Source organism: Labeo rohita, chromosome 3 (genome assembly GCF_022985175.1).
Source record: "Labeo rohita strain BAU-BD-2019 chromosome 3, IGBB_LRoh.1.0, whole genome shotgun sequence".
NCBI lineage: Eukaryota > Metazoa > Chordata > Actinopteri > Cypriniformes > Cyprinidae > Labeo > Labeo rohita.
Genome location: NC_066871.1, coordinates 27,465,025 through 27,483,550, shown reverse-complemented (window position 1 = coordinate 27,483,550; position 18,526 = coordinate 27,465,025). Strand labels below are relative to the sequence as shown.

Genomic DNA, 18,526 nt, shown 5'->3' with positions numbered 1-18,526 from the left:
GTCTGAGGTAGGGAAACAATACAAAAAAAAAAAAAAAAAAAAAATGCCTTCAAAATCTTAAGTCCACATAACTGAATTAAATACAGCAATACATCCACCTCACAGTGATTTCTTAGGAAATTACCCCTGTTTACCACCTATGATCCAAACTTGCACAAATGAATCACTGGGTACTGCAGATTGCACTCAAGTGACCTCTCGGCTCATCAAGACACTGGCTTTAATGGCCGATCAAGCAGCAAGACAAATCAACTACCTATTAACAAAAAGGCCTTGCATGCAGTTACAACATGCACTCATGTGGTACTCAATCCCACAAAGGAATCAGTTGCATTACCAGCAAAGGACAAAAAAAAACAATGAAACAGGAGCCTATAGATGTGTGGAAAGCAAAGGGTGAAGTTCAAAAACAAAAAAAAAATAGCATAAGCTATACAGTCCTGTGTCAACACGCTTCACTATGCTCGTCGCATAATCTGCAAGTAAGCCTATTTGTCCTTGCGCAATAGTCATGTGACTGACTCTGATGCTGAATGTAGGTTATCCCCTCATGGAGTGGCCTTAGTCTGTTTGATTAAAAAAAAACAAAAAAACGACATTTCTGACTCACGGAGCCGTCAAGACACTATCCAGCTACAATGACGCAGCAAAAGAGACTGATTGAAAAATGCCACACCAAGTAAAGCAAAATTTGGCAATGGAATTTATCACAGCTATACATCTTCACATGCCAATGTTTTAATCAATTATCTAGATCTGCCATGTAGTATATTTCTATTTAATGCCATGTCAGCATCTTAGGCTAATTTCATGGCAAAACAACTCAAAAATACAAGTATAGCAAATACAATAAAAACCAGCAACCAACCAAACAAGATATATTACACAAGATATTTTACATTAACATATGATAAAAATTCCAAATCTTTTTTCTGGCAAAATTATACTAAATAACTCTTTAAAGAAGTAGTTCACTTCTAGAACAAAAACTTACAGATAATATACTCACCCTGTTGTCATCCATGATGGTCATGTATTTCTTTCTTTAGTCGTAAAGAAATTCAAAATGCAGTTTAAATGCGGCTTTAAACGATCTCAAATGCGATTGTAAATAATCACAGCAGAGGAAGAAGGGTCTTATCTAGCAAAACGATCGTTTATTTTCATTTAAAAAAAAAAAAAAATAATAATAATACAATTTAAATACTTTTTAACCTCAAATGCTCATCTGGTCTTGCTCTGCCTGAACTCTGTGTATTCTGGCTCTAGACAGTTAGGGTATGTCAAAAAACTCCAATCATATTTTCTCCCTCAACTTCAAAAATCATTTCAAAATCATCCTACATCACTGCAGAAGTACTGACCCAGTCTTTGCCAAGTAAACATGCAAAGAAGATCAAGCCTCCCTAAAAAAAAGGTAAAACAGCAATGTAGGACGATTTTGAAGTTGAGGGAGAACATGAGATGAGACATACCATAACTGTATTGAACCGGAAAATAACAGTTCAGGCAGAGCAAGACAAGATGAGCGTTTGATATATACACACATATATAAACAAAAAAAAAAAACACTATATACACTTTTTTTTTAATGAAAATAACCTATCATTTTGCTAGATAAGATCCTTCTTCCTCGGCTGGGATCATTTACAACCGCATTTGGGATTGTTTAAAGCCACATTTAAACTGCATTTTGGAAGTTTAAACTCAAGGCACCACTGAAGTCCACTACATGAAAAAAAAAATGCTGAAATGTTTTCCTCAAAAACCAATTTCTTTATGACTGAAAAAAGAAAGACATGAATATCTTGGATGACAATGGGGTGGGTACATTATCTGTAATTTTTTGTTCTGGAAGTGGACTTTTCCTTTAAGTGTGTTTCACTTCATGAAAGAGTTTTCTACATACAGTAAAAGCAGGACAGTCCAAAAAAAATATGCTTGATCTTCCTGGTAGAGAGGATTACTTTCCTTGCATCTGAAATATTTCCTGGGTTCAAGAGCAAGCCACTTGCATAATAAGAAACACTGAACTGAAATAAATATATAACAAACACCAAAAGGATGTAGAAATTAAACAACGCCTTATCTCTGCCCTCCACTTGGCCAGTGTGTTCTTACCCAGAGGTTGGGATGGGTGAAAACAGGCCCAATAACTGACTGAGAAAGTGTGCGTATGGATTTAAAAAAGTGACTCACTGCCTCTCAAGAAAAATCCTTTGACATTTGAGTGTATTAAACAAGGCTCAGCCCTTGGGAAGGGAATGACTGAATTGGTGTGTGTTTGAGAGAGTGCGGGCGTTTGTCCTTGTCTAACCAGGATGGTAATGATATTCAAGAGATGAGCACATACCTTCATTATCAAGAAGATTCCTTTGTAACAAAAGCAATCAGCCTGATCTCAAACTCAAGAGAACAAATCTACGCTTACAAACGAACAGAAATAAACAACAGCCACTCACTGACAATCGCCCAATGATTTCATGAAACAGCTTGACCAGCCTTTGCACCATCACACTCATTACTCCATCTGGATTTGCGTTATTGGAGGAATAATTAAGGTTGGTACTCACAGAGGAATGTGGCGTTGCTCAATGTCGACCCGAGCCAGTTCGTCCTCCTCCACATCAGTTTCTCCTCCTGAGCTGCTTTCCGTGGCGTCAGAATCAAAGGCGCATTCGGCTGATCGCAGGTTGGTGGTGCAGCTCAGGGACAGTCGCTCTAACTCAGCCGGCATGGATCCACTCTTCAAGAAACGTCTTAGTCCGTCCCTCTCCTGAGGGGTGAGAGAGTCATCGCCGTACCGGCCCCTCGGCCGCCTGGCATCCAGAGCACCCAGCGTGCTCTTGAGTAGTCCGCCCAACTGTTGCTGCACGTGCCGCTCCACCTGCTTGGCCTGCACCACCTGCAGGCGTTTGCGTAATCGCCGTAGCCGTGCCTCGATCTCCCCTTGTCTGCTCTGGCTGTGCTGAGTACGGTCGCTCAGCTCCACTCCAAGGCCACCTAAAGGTTCTTGCTGGGTTTCGAGCGAAAGCGCCAACGTGTCTACGCCGCCTAGCAGCAGACAGTCCGAGATTTTGTCTTCTGTGAAAAGTGCGACAGAGGTTGGAGATGTTGCAGGAGGTTCTCCATTACTGGGACCCGTCGACGACTGGTGCTGCTCGGCACCTTCTCGAAGAGGACCGTTGCTTGTCACTCCCCTGGTAGAATTGACAACTTCAGTCTGATTTGACAAATCCTGCTCGGCGGTGTGTTGCCCACCATTTAAGGTCACCGCGTTGCCAGTCTGTTTAGTCGCTTTCTTTGCTATGCCGTTGACTGTGGTGCCTTGGATGGTGGGCGGCCCACCTCCTCCGCTGGCACTCATGATGCTCTTTGGCTGCTCCTCTGAGAGCTCTAAAGCCTGGTGCTTGCGCGGTATGAGGCTCGGCAGGATGTTGTGTGTCTGCAGTAGAACACCTTGCAGCTTCAGGGACTCTTTAGCAGAGGACACATCTGAACAGTGATATGAGGTAACGAGGGGCTTGCAGGGGCCAGCTCCGCGAGAGGGGCGCTCCTCCGAGGCCTTGCGCTTGACGGCGCCGTTACTGGACACGAGGATGTGGTTGCCGGTGCCGTTGCCCTCCACGCCACTCGGGGAGAGGGTGGAGGAGGACGGAGCCAGTTTGAAGCGTATGCGGTGAGCTTCGGCCGGAGCGTCGGTCAGAGCGGGCGCCATTGCAGCCATGCAGCGCTGGGAGGGGGCGGGCGAGGGGGCCTCTCCCGGTGCCGAGGCCAGCTCCACACCACCCACCTACCACTGTGCCAGGGGGCAGCCTGAAGAAGCACAAGACACAAAGAAACATCATGAGTCAAATTTTGTGGTTTATCATGGATTGACTGAACATGAAACAGAAATGAATCAAACAAAAACAAAAAAACAACAACAACAACAACAACAACAACAACAACAACAACTACCCTTTGGGTTTCTGGTACGTGTACATACTACACTGAACGTTTAATTGCATTTTCAAAGTACTAATGAAATTAAACAGCAAGTGCAAGACACCACTAAATTACACTGGTGGCTGACAGAGATGGGAATCAAATATACATCTCACATTCATGATACAGGAAAACTAGATTATAAATGTTTGGAGTGGTTTGTTCAGCTACCCAGCCATATACACACACTAGTCCAGTTTAAACAAACAATCAGTATAAAACAAATAAATTAGTAAAATATTAATAATAATAATAATAAAAAATCATGTTATTGATGTTTAGATGAATAAATATTTTTAGTAACATTAAATGGTCAACATTACACTACATTTCAACACAGGTGTTTGTGTTGCACATCATAAGGACAATGGTAGCATCTGTAATTTTAATTTAGGGCTCTATAATTTCCACAATGTGGAAAACACGGATAGAATTTACTGTATAACACAGAATGTCACGGAATTTGCCAATTTTTGGATGAACAAATCAAAAGTAGGTCAGTACACTTAAATCAAAACTCAGTATGGTCTAGTGTCTGAATATTAAGCCACAAAAAATGCTATTTAAATATGAATCCTGCACGTTCTGTGTGCCTGTATGTGAATGAACGGCCCAAACGTGGTTTCATTTACTATACAGATACTGAAGTGTGTGTGATGCTGTGTTTTCAGCTTCTGCTGTCCCAATAGGAAAACACTGTAAAATAAATTTCACAGCAACCTGTGAAAATAAAAGTTCGGCTTACCTTGAAGAAACTGTGACAGAAATGTACTACTTAATGTAATGATAGTTCTACTACTAATGATAAAGTTATTAAAACATTATTTAAGGAATACTTGCCAGAAAATTATTTACTAGAATTTATTTACCAGAAAAAAAGTAAATACACAACACATTTCTGAAAAAAAAAAAAAAATAATTAAAAATTAAAATGATAATAAGTTAATTGTTTTAGAAAGTCAATTAATTAGGGATGCTTTTGATCATTAAAATTCAATGAAACCATTAAAATATAATTGAGAAAGGTATGGGAAAACTCATAATAAAAATATAATTAAGAAAGGTATGGGAAAAATTTGAGAAAAAAAAAAATAAAATGCAAAAGGGCCTTAAAAATATAGATTGTTAAACTTTTAATGAGCTGCTGCTAAATTGTATACGTTTCATGATTTCAATTAATTAGATATGCTTTTTGATTCATTTTTTTTGTTTCAAAAAAAAAAAAAAAAAAAAAAAAAAAAAATCAATCAATCAACAACAAAGAATCCAGAAAAAACAAACTGAATTTAGAAAACAAATAAAACTCAATAAAGGTCCTATTAATTCTAGGAGAAAACTGGTTCATTTTGAGCTGTTTTGCACAGTTTTTGCCTTCCAGATTTAAAATCTTAAATGTTAACAAATTAAATGAATAAACAAATCATGTTAATGCATTAATAAATAAAACTATAATGGTTGACCAATATATCGGGCGACATTTGGCATTTTTCAAATATCAGCCGCTAATTTTTCAGCAGGACTTTTATTTTGACAATGCTGAGAATGGCAAACTTAAAATTTGTATTTGAGAAAAGTATGATTCCCAGTGCACACAAACTGCTGGTTACGTGTTTACTTCTTTATTCATATCTTCTTAAATATTTCTTTAATTGTGAAAAATGCTGCAGTAGGATTACAGAATCAAGTAGTTGACATCTAAAATGTTTATTTGACACTTTTGTTCTTTTAATTTATTACAAAAATATATATACTTGTTTTTTACTTATTCATAAAATATTTTTTAAATAAACAGACTGAGAAGTAAAATGGCCAATAAAAGTGCACTTATATTTAATGTTGTCTGGGTTGTATTTTTTATGGTCACATAACCTGCCAATGCTGGCATCTCAGCTACTTTGGCTAGTTTCTACGAAGCAACATATGAATTTTGAAATACATGACTGGACTTAGATGCCAACTATAAAAGATAATTATCCTAACTATGACTGATTATAAGATGTGTTACATTTCATTATTCGCATCCAAACAGATGTACAACCCAATTATGGTGCTTCACCCACCAGTCGAGGACCGCTGCACAACGACTGACAGTATCAACGTACAAAAAGACGAACAGAGAAAAAGTTTCAAATGGAGGCCAAGCAGATTGATACAAGTGTATTTCTACATGAAGCAACTGCAAAACCCAGGCTTTCAGACTTACTGCTCGGTGACGTCAGGCAATGTTTATTCTCATTATTCTCAAAACAAATGACGACAGACCGTGACGTTCAAAGTGACTATGAATGCAGGTAGTAGTTGACAGCACCAATAACTAAATCCGGAACATAAACCAATTCATTCTGCACTGTCAAAACCCTTTAGGTGTAACCCACTCTTATTAAATCTAACAAGCTGATGTGGCATGCCTTAACAGACTTGAATATTCTGAGAGCAAAGACACAAAATTAATTCGCAAAGGGACTTAGGTTCTTAAGACACATAAAAATGGAGCAGGGTGACTCACACTAAAGCAACAGGGCTCAAAGCAGAAATGTCACCTTGTCTTGTGAGATAGCCATTACAATAAATTACATGTGAGAAAGAAAAGGTGGTTAAACAGCCTCCCCACAAAATGAAAACAGCAACTTTGAAAAAACAGATGACACATAACACTATTTTCGACACAGCGACAATTAACGGTCCTTTTACGCTTTAAAAAGGATGCACAAGAATAATGGAAAATTTAATGAAACACTCAAAACAGAATGGTGAAATAGTGACCGATTCACTGATGATAAACAACTATATAAAGATCATTTTTGGATAAAAGATTCCTCAAACTGGGTGGACAAAATTATGAACATGTTACGTCAATAACCGTGTGGGTGAATGGGAGTGCCTGTACAATTAACATGTCATTTTCCTTTTTTAGCTGTTTTTACTTTAATACAGGCTAATTCCAATGTTTGGCTGACGTCTACAGTAGAGTAACACTTAATGAATGTTTACTTGGCATGTGTATGTATAACAACAAGCACATGGCTATTGTGGAAGGATCATCCCTGTGGAGGGAAAAAGAAAATCAGTTTTTATAAGACTGAAGATGACAGGAGAAATTGAGTCCTATTGTTTCCACTACACTTAATTTTGCTTTTCCATTTCCTCACTAAATAGCTGGAAAACCCGATAATAAAAACTGCATGTGTATGTCCAGTATGTGGACAGAGATGGATGAGAGGCAGATTTAGGTTTGGAACTGAGCAATTGAAAAGGCAATATCTAGCTTTATTTATTCAGCTTTAACAATGAGACTTCCCAACGAATACCACTACTATTACTCACAGCACATCTGGTGCGTGTACTCAAAACTTAAAAGGAAAAATGTAAGGAAATTAAATTAATATTTTGCAATGACAGGAGTCATGTATCCTGCATAATGCTACAACATTATGAACATTTAATAGGGATGAAACGATATCAAAATATCACAATTAGGGATGTGCGGGTCTAGTCGACTAGCGGTACAGCTCCTACTAGTGGACACTGAAAACAACAGTCGACTACACAACAGAAAAAAAGAAACATGATTCTATCGTTGAAATTGCCATAATTTTAACATTACATTTAAAACATTTTAAATAAGTTAAAATTAAACATTTAAAGTGTATCTGGGTGAAAACTGCGTTTTTTCCTCAGACCTCGCATGCCTTTATAGAGACCACATGACCACGCAAAAGACTAAGGTGTGGGATTATTTTGAATTAAAAGGAATCTGAGAAGTTTTGTGTAAACGGTGTAATATCAAATTAGCTTACAATAACAGGCACGTTGTAGGTGTTAGGTTAGAGGCTAGCCAAAGCCAGCAGATGTCAATCACGGCATTCACTACAACCTGCCGCTGCTGTGATCCCGTCCGCGCCGTCTATTCCTCTAAACGAAGACCCACTTCGGTGGTGGTGTGGGATGTCCAGGCACTTTCTAAAAACTATCGGCTTGCGTTACGTTTATCTCTGCGTGCCTGTGACTTCAGTTCCTGCCGAGAGCCTTTTTTTTTTTAAAAGTCAAAATTAGAGTCGAGAATTGTACAATTTAATTGATATGTAAAATTTTGATGTCATATAAGTTTATTTATTAAAATAAAAGATAACATTGGTACAAAAACAATGATAACAGCAACTTTTTTTTTTTTTTGTGGCATGGCCAGTGAAAATTTTGACTGGGCAAGTAAAAATTTAAACCACTCGGGCCAGTAGAAAAAATCCTTAGCGTTGAGCCCTGCTAACGTTATATGAAGATGAATAATTCTGTCAGGCTATTGATTGATTTTAGATTGTTCTGAATTTCCCCAGCTGATTTGAATAAAGCTATACAGTGGCTGACGTTGAGTGTATGCTCTTGCTTTGTTTCCTATTTAACGACCGCCTGAAATGAAACAATGATAACGCAAGGCAAGCATACGGCAAGCGGAATTCATTGAGGGATTTGACAGTGTGATTTATAGATAAGTATTTCAAATGTAGGCTATTATATACATGCACATACATAGGTTTTTTTCTTATCTTTTGGGGGTATCTTGCTTTTAGACTAGTCGGATACAAAACTTTCGTTTAAACGACTATCAAATTAGTCGTAGCGCATATCCCTAATCACAATACAATAATATCGCAATATGAAGTCCACGATACAATATTTATTGTGATATTGAAAAAAGAAATGAAAAATTGGAAAACATTTAAAATTTTGTACATTAAGTTAAATTATTCTATCCCATGCACTTTGAGAGTTCAAAATTAAGAGCTCCAACACATGTTCCTAAGAACAAGACAAAAAAATGGGGAATTAACTTGCACCTGAACTTTAAAGGGGACTCAACCCTCTTTTTATTTGTGATACTGTCTCAGTCTAAATTACATTCACACTGGTGTTTTAGAAAGCCAAACCAATATGAATATAATAATAATAATAATAATAATAATAATAATAATAATAATAAAAACAACAAGAGTAATAGCCACATATTGTTAAACAATTGCACGGCAAAATAAATAAAAAAAGAATATATCATAGGTATATTATTTTTAATTTACACTACAGTAGGGAAATCACAATACTTCTTTCCTAATCTCTACACTTGAAAGAGATATTTTGAATTTGGACTGCAGTAATGTTACCCATTTAAATCTCTAGCTGTCAGCAATTCATATTGCACGTTTAAGCTTTTATTTTGACGGAAACAGCTGGTGAGCTTTTATTTTGAAGCAAAACTCCAGCTTTAATGAAAACAGGCCTAAAAAAACATGTCTCACTACAAATCTAGTGAAATGCTGCAATCATCTGCCGCAAAAATAAAGCATAACTGGTGGCTGTTGTGTTCCCAAACGCGCACTAATCTCACAGCACATACAATAAATGAGTTCACTGTATTCATTCACTTTGAACAGAGACGTTCTGAGGCACGGAAAACATAGATCACGAGTCGATCGCCTGAACGAAGTGAAAGCTTCACTTCGAAATGTGCAGCGAAAACAGATTCGATGAAGGGATTACGCCATCTTGCACTTTCAGCTTTAGTTTGTTAGACAGATGCTGTGCAGAAGCATAATGACTCAAAACACAACTTTAAAGACCTTTTATGTTATAATAAGAATGTTAAATATATTTTAAAAACTACACTTTTTGCCCTATTAAGACCTATTGTTTCATATCGTCATGTGACTACGACAATATTGAGACGGTTTTGCTATCGTGATATTACAATATTGAAAGTATCATTACATCCCTAACATTTAATGCTTTTCTAGCAGAGCTATGAGTGAGAAGCACTTCCTGTTGTGAGGAACCGAATTCTTAATTCTGGTATTGAATACCATGTTTCACCACTGATATGTCAGCTCATGTGACCTTTACTAGTACAAGATAACTGATCTTCAGGATAGTCTTGGAACAAAAAATAAATAAATAAACTGTCAGCCACGCATCAGATTGTGTCAGAAAAGCATGAGGCTGTCGTTGTGACCTCTGTGTGTGCATCCAAACCTCCCTGGGTGGGGTGAAGCCTTGTCTCACAGCCCTTTTATCAATTATCTCTATTAAGGAACTACTAGTCAGAACAACTCTGACCTTATTTACATTTTTTTTCTTCAGAGCAGCGTTCCATGAAAACACTGGAACCACACCTACAAGTTATGTGCTGACAAGCATCTATAAAACAGTTTGGCGGATATAAACAATTTAATGACAAATAAGACGTACACAAACTGGCTTACTTTTAAAGGGAAGATGTGTGCACTATGCATTAACAAGGCCAAAGAAGGCTTGACAAGGTCAGTCGATTCTGGAACTGACACTAAACAGAACGACTTCTGGACAATCAGTGTGTCTGCATGCACAACAATATGCTAATGAATCATCCAAAAAAAATAAAAAATCTGCTTATTCTAAAACCACCATTACACAAACTGCTTATACATGAGATTTAAAATAATCAGGGTTTTATCCAGTTTAGCAAAAATGTAAATAAACAGGTGCACCTGATATAAACACACGGAAAAAATTCATCTGATCTGTGGTTAAAAAAAAAAAATTCGGTGCAGTGCAAAATCAAGGTAGGAGGCAAAAATTCATATAAACCATCAGGTTTTGTATAAACAGTTTGTGATATAAACAGTTTAAGGCTTTGCACTACCTTAAATGTTGATTACTTCAGCATAATTTGCGTAAAATTATGCCTGTAAACAAGCTTGCTGCCAGTAGTCTTAAAATGGACTAAAATCAACAGGCTAAATCAATCTAGCCAATATCATCAGTAATAAAGTCTGTGATGTTTTGGAACACTTAATACAGAAGACGACTGAAACACAAAATTTAAAAACAATTCTAAGAATTTAGAAAATGCAACCTAAAAAATGGGTTAGGGTGGTGCTCCTAACTTTAGATCTTTCATTAAAACAGTGAAGATTTTGTAACAAAAGACCTTATCCTTTTATGGTCATTTTAATCTTTGAGGCTCTAATCTTGACCCTCAATACAAGCTATCACATAGGAAGTTCGCAAATGACCTGTTTTGTGATAACCTCCCTCTCTCACACTCCCTAAAATGTGTGAAGGTCAAAAACATTTCAAAAATATTTCCAAGACTCTTAGGTGGTGGAAGGGAAGAAGAGTTTCCCTGGTGCCCATCTTTCACACAATCCAAAAATTTGCATTTGGACACTCATTTACAGACCACAGACTATTCTTAGATGAATCGAGAATGTTAGCACCAACTACTGACTCTTATTTTCCCAGGAGACATTTTTTTTTTTTTTTTTTTTATCCTGAGCACAATACAGTTGTGCAATTACACTTACCTAAGGCAACAACACTACCAACACTGATCTCCTGATCTCAGCACAGTTTTTATGCTACCTATGTCACACACACTTAAATTACTTACTTAATCCTGTACCAGTTTTTCCAGACAACAACTTTCACAGCTAGGGGTGTGCGATATTAAAAAAAAAAAGAAAAAAAAAAAAAAAAAAAAAAAAAAAGAAAATCTTCAATATTTTCTGGGATTTTATTGATAACGATAATTAGACAATATTTTGCTGAGTGTGTTATTGTGCTGGTAGCTTAAGGACTACAGTGGACAGCTGACAACTGAAATGTTTGATATTCTTCATATTCTGTGTGGTCAGTTCACAGCAGTGAATAAAGTTTAAATTGATGTTGGCATTTTTACCTTTAGGAGAGTTCACTTCCAGAATAAAAATTTACAGATGTACTCACCCCCTTGTCATCCAAGATGTTCATGTTTTTCTTTCTTCAGTCATAAAGAAATCATGTTTTTTGAGGAAAACATTTCAGGATTTTTCTCCATATAATGGACTGATATGGTGCTTCGAGTTCCACTTCCAAAATGCGGTTTAAATGCAGCTTCAAATGCAGTTGTAAACAATCCCAGCTAAGAAAGAAGGGTCTTATCTAGCGAAACAATCGTTTATGTTCAGAAAAATAATACAATTTACATACTTTTTAATCTCAAACGCTTGTCTTGTTTTACTCTCCCTGAAGAGTTCATGACAGTTAGGGTATGTTGAAAAACTCCCATCTCATGTTCATTAAAATGTACATTAAAAAGTAATCAAATGCATTTTGTAAGTTCAAACTTGGGGCACCATAGAAGTCCACCATATGGAGAAAAATGCTGAATTTTTTTCCCTCAAAAAACAATTTCTTTACGACTGAAGAAAGAAAGACATGAACACCTTGGATGACAAGGGGGTAAGTACATTATCTGTAAACCTTTGTTCTAGAAGTGGACTTCTCCTTTAAGGTTATAAGTGATCATCTTGTTCTTTTTATTAAACTACAAGGATATTTCATTACAAAATTATCTAGGTATTGATCATTTACATTGGACTGTGAATGAACTCATCCTCTACTCATCTAACTCATAATCAATACATTCAATTAAACAAAAACCGTTTTAAGTGGTTGAAGAGGAAGTGTGTGAACAAGAGCTTATCTTTTGACTGTGTAAACTTTGGTGTGTATGAGAGAGTGGCTTTATTAAAAGACGTGAAAAGCTGACACGTCACATGTTCATGAACTATGTAAAAATTATTAGGTTTTTAAGGTTAAAACTGATATGAATATATAAGAGAAGGTGCTTTTTCTGAATTCGCCATTTTATTTAATACGGTCTTGCGGTGTGGAAAAATCTAAAAGTTCCATATAATCTAATTTCATAAAAGCTGCAAATAATCATAAATTAACATCAAAAGGCTGATTATAATAGTTTTAGGTGAAGCACAACAACACATCACACCACTACGTGTCAACTTCCTGAAAGTGTTTTATGTCAACTACCCTTGTGGGAGGTAAATGAACTTTAAACTCTAGGTTTGGCCCAACCTCGACTAACAACTTTCAGCAACACAGACACAGCTGGTCTGATAAACACAACAGTAGTGGACACTTCTTTCAAGTATAATTATTCAACGTTATCACTCTCTTCAGAAGATCAATCTACAAAACAAAAAAACTAAATAAGAAAATGTTCAACTTCAGAGGCAGAAGGGCAACTCGACATTCTCATGAAGTCTTTGATTTCTTCCATATGGCTCAAGTATTCCCAGCTGGGTGAATTTACTTACAGAAGGCCTTTAAGACTGAAATCAGAAAGCATTTCATTTAAGAAGACTTAAAGCGGATCACTATCGCCCACAAAAAAGGCCTGCTGTTTGTAAAACAGACACACTTGCCCTTGTAACAGAGAAACCTTGTTAATTGGACTTAAACGGCAAAAGTCCCTGGAGGCCGGCCACCATGTCAGGTTATTTTTCCCAAACATATTAAACAGGTGGTCCTGTCTCACAATCTGACTGACTCCTCTCCCCGCTCCCATGCCAAATGGCCTGGTGGATGTCTCCAGCCCTGGCCTTGAACCTTCCAGAAAGGAGAACAACCTTGATGTTTCCAGACACTGTTTGTCAGCAGCTTGCACTTTCTTTCACTTTTCATTTTTAACCTCCCAGTGACAGCGAAGTCTTGCCAATCTAACGCCCTGCCAAAAAGAACAGAGTTCAAATTTTGCACTTCACAGACACAAGTTAGGAGCTAAGCCTTTTAAGTTTAAAATTAAACCAGGCCTTGGGGTTTGGGAGTCAGACAAAAAGCAGGTACATTAGGGGACAACCATTTATACTTCAAACTGACATTGATTGTGAATTACACAGAGTACTAAAGGTATCAATACTTAAATGGATCACAACAGGATTACAGAAAGACTGATTTAAATGCCTTAAAGCAATTCAATTCTCTTTAAATTCACTTCGACAGCCTTCAACAATGTGGGAGCCAAAAATAATTTAATGCAGCTCAATAGCTGAGATCTGCAACGGCCTACACAAAACATACATCAAGAGAGAAATAGACAAATGAAATTATCATATGTATATACTCTGCTGTTCAAACGTTTTGGATTAATTTTTGCCTTTCTTTCTTTGAAAGAAATGAACACTTATTCAGATAGAATGTGTTAAATAGCAAAGGCTTTTACTGTTAGAAAAGATTTCTACTTTTAATAAATGCTGTTCTTTTTAACTTTTTATTCATCAAAAAAATCCTGAAAAAGTATCAGCACAGCTGTTCCCAACATTGATAATAAATCAGCATATTAGAATGATTTCTGAAGGATCATCATGTGACACTAAAGACTGGAGCAACGGCTGATGAAAACTCAGCTTTGCATCAAAGAAATAAAATCGATTTTAAAGTATATTAAAACAGAAATCTGTTATTTTAAATTGCAATAATATATATGACTTTCAGGTCACATTATTAATTTGAAATCATGTTAAAAGCTCATGTCTTGCCTTTTAAAATCACAGAGCAAAAAAAAAATCTGAGCTCTGATTTCCAAATGACTGCACCGTCTTGCAAAAAAAATTAAGGCACTTAGTCAATGGTATTGATGTGTTATGTAACAGCTCTTCCTGTGAGGAGGGGATGTAGGACAATGATAAATCTGGATGGAACGAAAAGAAAGTACACAACAGCTCATAATCATATCCCGACCTCTAGAGACTCTGAAAATATCCCACAGACAGACTTTAACAATTCAATACATGTGCTGTGTACGAGAAAGCCAGTTTAATACGAAGAAAAACATCTGAAACAGACTGATGTTCTAGTACAAAACACAAAAGACCTCAAAACCAGGAAATAAGAGAGCAAATGGAAAAACAAACAGCATGAGACAGCGACATGGCATTTCACATTAGAGATCAATACAGTATCTATCTATCAGGAGGAGGGGGAGGTTTAGGTCTAGCAAGTCTTTGTTTCAACCATGTTTTAACCCCATGTGGGTAATAGGCCTCCTTTAATAAATTAGTCAACGTCTTGTGGGACAGACAATATGTAACGTCCTATAAAGAGCTAAACAGATCAAGGTACAAAAGTCAAATTTCCCTTTAAAGGCCTACAGCGATAAATTCGCGTCACTAATTAGGAGCAAAACATCACGGATGTCTCTTTAAACCATAAACAGCACGTACACATGCGGAACCTGTTATATTTGAGACCTGAGATGAAGTGAGTGCTGCGAAAAATATGCAACGTAACACATTATATAATGGAAAAGTACAGCGCGTTACACTAACCACAGGTTGAGCAGGTTAATGTTCGATTACACATAAAGCCCTCTGCCGTCCACAACCAGGCAAAATACTGCGCTAAATATAAATAAACCCCCAGATTATACGGAAAATAGGGGTTAGGACGAGCTTAAGGCTAGAGAGAATGGCTGGCTGCGTTTCAAAAAGCTGGCGCGTTGCCTGCTAAAACAGAATTTTAGAACGTTATTCCATAGGAACGTTTCGAGACGCGAGGACGTTCTAATAAAAATTCTCTTGCGACGTCAGTACGGCTCGGCGGGGCGAGGACAAAACTAGGGGGAAAACAACCAAATATTATGTAATGCAGCTAGTTATGGAAAACTCGCCGTGTCCGGGCTTAATGCAAAAGTTGTAACTGTTTACCACCCGATTGCATCATTTTTTAACACATACATGCGTATATTCACTACTTAACACATACCGGAAATCAATTTTGTGACTCGCTTTCTTTAAAAGATATTAGAATAACACGTTTTTTTTGCCCCAGCGTTGAGTCTTAAAGGGCCAGCTCGCGCTGGCTGTATTATAATTAATCTGTATTACTGGAAATCCATGTGATGCATAGGCCTGGGACAACATCCAATAAGTGAGACAGTAATGCATAGGATTCGCAGCAGCACAAACGAAACCCTACTGATCTAGATGCAGCAGACATGTACTGCGCACCCACCCCATGCTCTCACACACATGCGTTTAACCTACTCAACGTAAAGCTTGACTCGCCTCACGCCTGATTAGCAACTGCGTGCTTTCGCAAAGTTGACACGTATAATTATGTCGGGGTTGATTTTGCAACCTTGATGGTCTGACTTTGAACGCCGCCTACTTGACGGGTTTAACCAGAACAAACCGTGGAAAATAACTACGGAGAGCGAAAAGCGTCTGAACGGAGTCGCATTTGTAGAGTTAACGTGGCCAGTTTCACCGCGCGTCGATTTAAGTGCATAAACGCCTTAAAAATGTGTGGAGTTTCCTCACGCTACCGAGTTTTAAACTAACAAAGAGAAAAGGAGGAACCTACCACGTGATGAGGAGCCGATTCCGGGGGTAATTTATGTAATAAATCCCCACGCTTAAGAAATTTCGTAGTAATAACTGACAGGCAGAAGCAATTATCCAGATGCAGATTCCGCTGTTGCACGTTCAGGTGGAAAAATCCCCGGCCTCTTGCGCGCTCCGGTGTTCGGTAACCCCCTCCTTTTCCTCCTCCCACTCCTTCGGGCTGCGTTTAGGAATCACGAAATGGGCGAAAGAAACGGGGGCAGTCGAGCTATAGGAGTCCAGTCGGCTGTTTTTCAATCGCCCCCGACAAAAGCCGCGAAAAAGCTGTGAAACGTATCCCTTTCCTGGTCGTTCTCTGAGCGCAATCCCTTCTCTCCGTCTCCCAAAGGTCTTCGTGATCGATTTCGGCTGAGAAAGCCCCGCTTTTGTCCGTTTTTTATTGTTGTCGTTCGAGGGGGAAGCGACGAGCTCGGAAAATGGCGGCTCGCTCCTCTCCCTCGGATTGCGAGTCTGACAAACAGAAAGAAGCGGAGCGGCGCAGTGGCGGGAGAGAGACGCGCTGCTCGGACTGGCCGCTAGAGGCGCCACGCTTCCTGTCATAATGCGTCATGACCATAGGGGGCACCACAGTTCGACGTATGTTTACTGTACCATCAAAAGCCTATAATGTTTTTTTTTTTTTTTTTTTTAAGTCTCTTCTGCTCACCAAGCCTGCATTTATTTGATCCAAAGTACAGCAAAAACAGTACAATTTTTAAATATTTTTTACTATTTAAAATGTCTGATTACTATTTGAATATATTTTAAAATGTAATTTATTTCAGTTATGTCAAAGCTGATTTTTTTAGCATAATTTCTTCAGTCACATGATTCTTCAGAAATCATTCTAATATTCTGATTTGCTGCTCAAAAACATTTATTATTATTATTATTATTATTATTATTATTATTATTATTATGTTGAAAACAGCAGAGTAGAATTTTTTTCAGGTTTCTTTGATGAATAGAAAGTTCAGAAGAACAGCATTTATCTGAAATACAAATCTTTTGTAACATTAGAAATGCCTTTATCATTACTTTTGATCAATTTAAAGCATCCCTGCTAAATAAAAGTAGTAATTTCTATAATTTCTCAACCTAAAAAAAATACTGACTCCAAATACTGAATAGTATAGTGTATAATGTTACAAAGCATATAAATGCTGATCTTTTGATTTTTCTTTTCATCAAAGAATCCTGAAAAAAAAAAAAAAAAAAAAAAAGTACTCAACTCTTTTGAAATGTTGATAACAACAACAGGAAATCAGCATATTGGAATGATTTCTGAAGGATCATGTGAAACTGAAGACTGGAGTAATGATGCTGAAAATTTAGTTTTGATCACAGGAATAAATTACATTTTAAAATATATTCAAATAGAAGGCAGTTATTTTAAATAGTAAAAATATTTTAAATTTTTTTTTACTGTTTTTGTTGTACTTTGGATCAAATAAATGCAGACTTGTGAGCAGATGTGATTCTTTAAAAACCCACAAACAAACAAACAAACAAAAAAAACATTAAAAATCTTACTGTTTAAAAACTTTGACCATAACATGACCATAATTAAAATGTTCAGGCCTTGACAAAATAATATAGCATAACACGTGGATGAAATTAATGCAATCAATAGTACCTAGAGCCCTTTCCCAGTAGTGCATGTTTCTAGAATGAAACTCTAAAATAAATGATATGCCAGTAGAGGGACCTCAAGGGTCTTTAAAATGATCAAGAAACAGGAAGTGCTTAAATGAAGTGGAATATGATCGAAAAACCACTAAAGATATCAAATAGCACTGAACTGAATTGCTATGCATTAAAATAAAATTATCAATGATCCCTGCAAACTGAACGTCTACTTTTAGTAATTTTAAGCAGACAGAAAGACAAAAAAAGACAAAAGGTTAATTAAAATTAGAATTAAACTAACAATATATTTCTAGCTTACAACTCTGTGGCAAAAGCAGCTTTTATCGCAATAGGTTAGAAATTATGAAACCTGGTTAAGCTTCCTGTTTCTAGAAGCCCTCATAAACAAAAAGACAGCGCCATCTACTGTTTAAAAGGGGGAGAGTCTTTTAAACTCCTTTTCTGTGGCACTTATTTAGCTGAACCTTTTTCCTGCTTATTCTTTTAATTTGAAGTACACATACTAGAAGTACAGTCCCTTAAAATATTACATATGAATGTATTAAAACAGATGGAAATACATATATGACTTCAAAGAGTGTCAGACCTTAGAGATGACTGGTTTCAGTCTAATCTGATGGTTTACTGGAACCTCCATTATTAATCCAAATGTAACTGGCAAACTCCAAAATGAACAAGACAGTGGTTCAACCTGCACTCTG

At 37.1% G+C, this 18,526-nt stretch overlaps 1 protein-coding gene across 2 annotated transcripts in view; it reads right to left on the bottom strand.

The window, feature by feature from the left end:
- kansl1b (KAT8 regulatory NSL complex subunit 1b) overlaps window positions 1–18,526 on the bottom strand; it is a 68,947-nt gene extending 50,421 nt beyond the window's left edge. Inside the window, exons 1-2 of one of the 2 annotated variants that reach the window (XM_051101874.1) lie at window positions 18,412–18,526; window positions 2,574–3,816 (exon numbers count right to left, since the gene is read on the bottom strand). In XM_051101874.1, the coding sequence (XP_050957831.1) occupies window positions 2,574–3,727 (1,154 nt within the window). In that variant the 5' untranslated portion in view covers window positions 3,728–3,816; window positions 18,412–18,526. Of the gene's footprint in view, window positions 1–2,573; window positions 3,817–16,155; window positions 16,667–18,411 lie in introns of those variants that run through there. The other variant, XM_051101869.1, reaches the window with a different exon arrangement.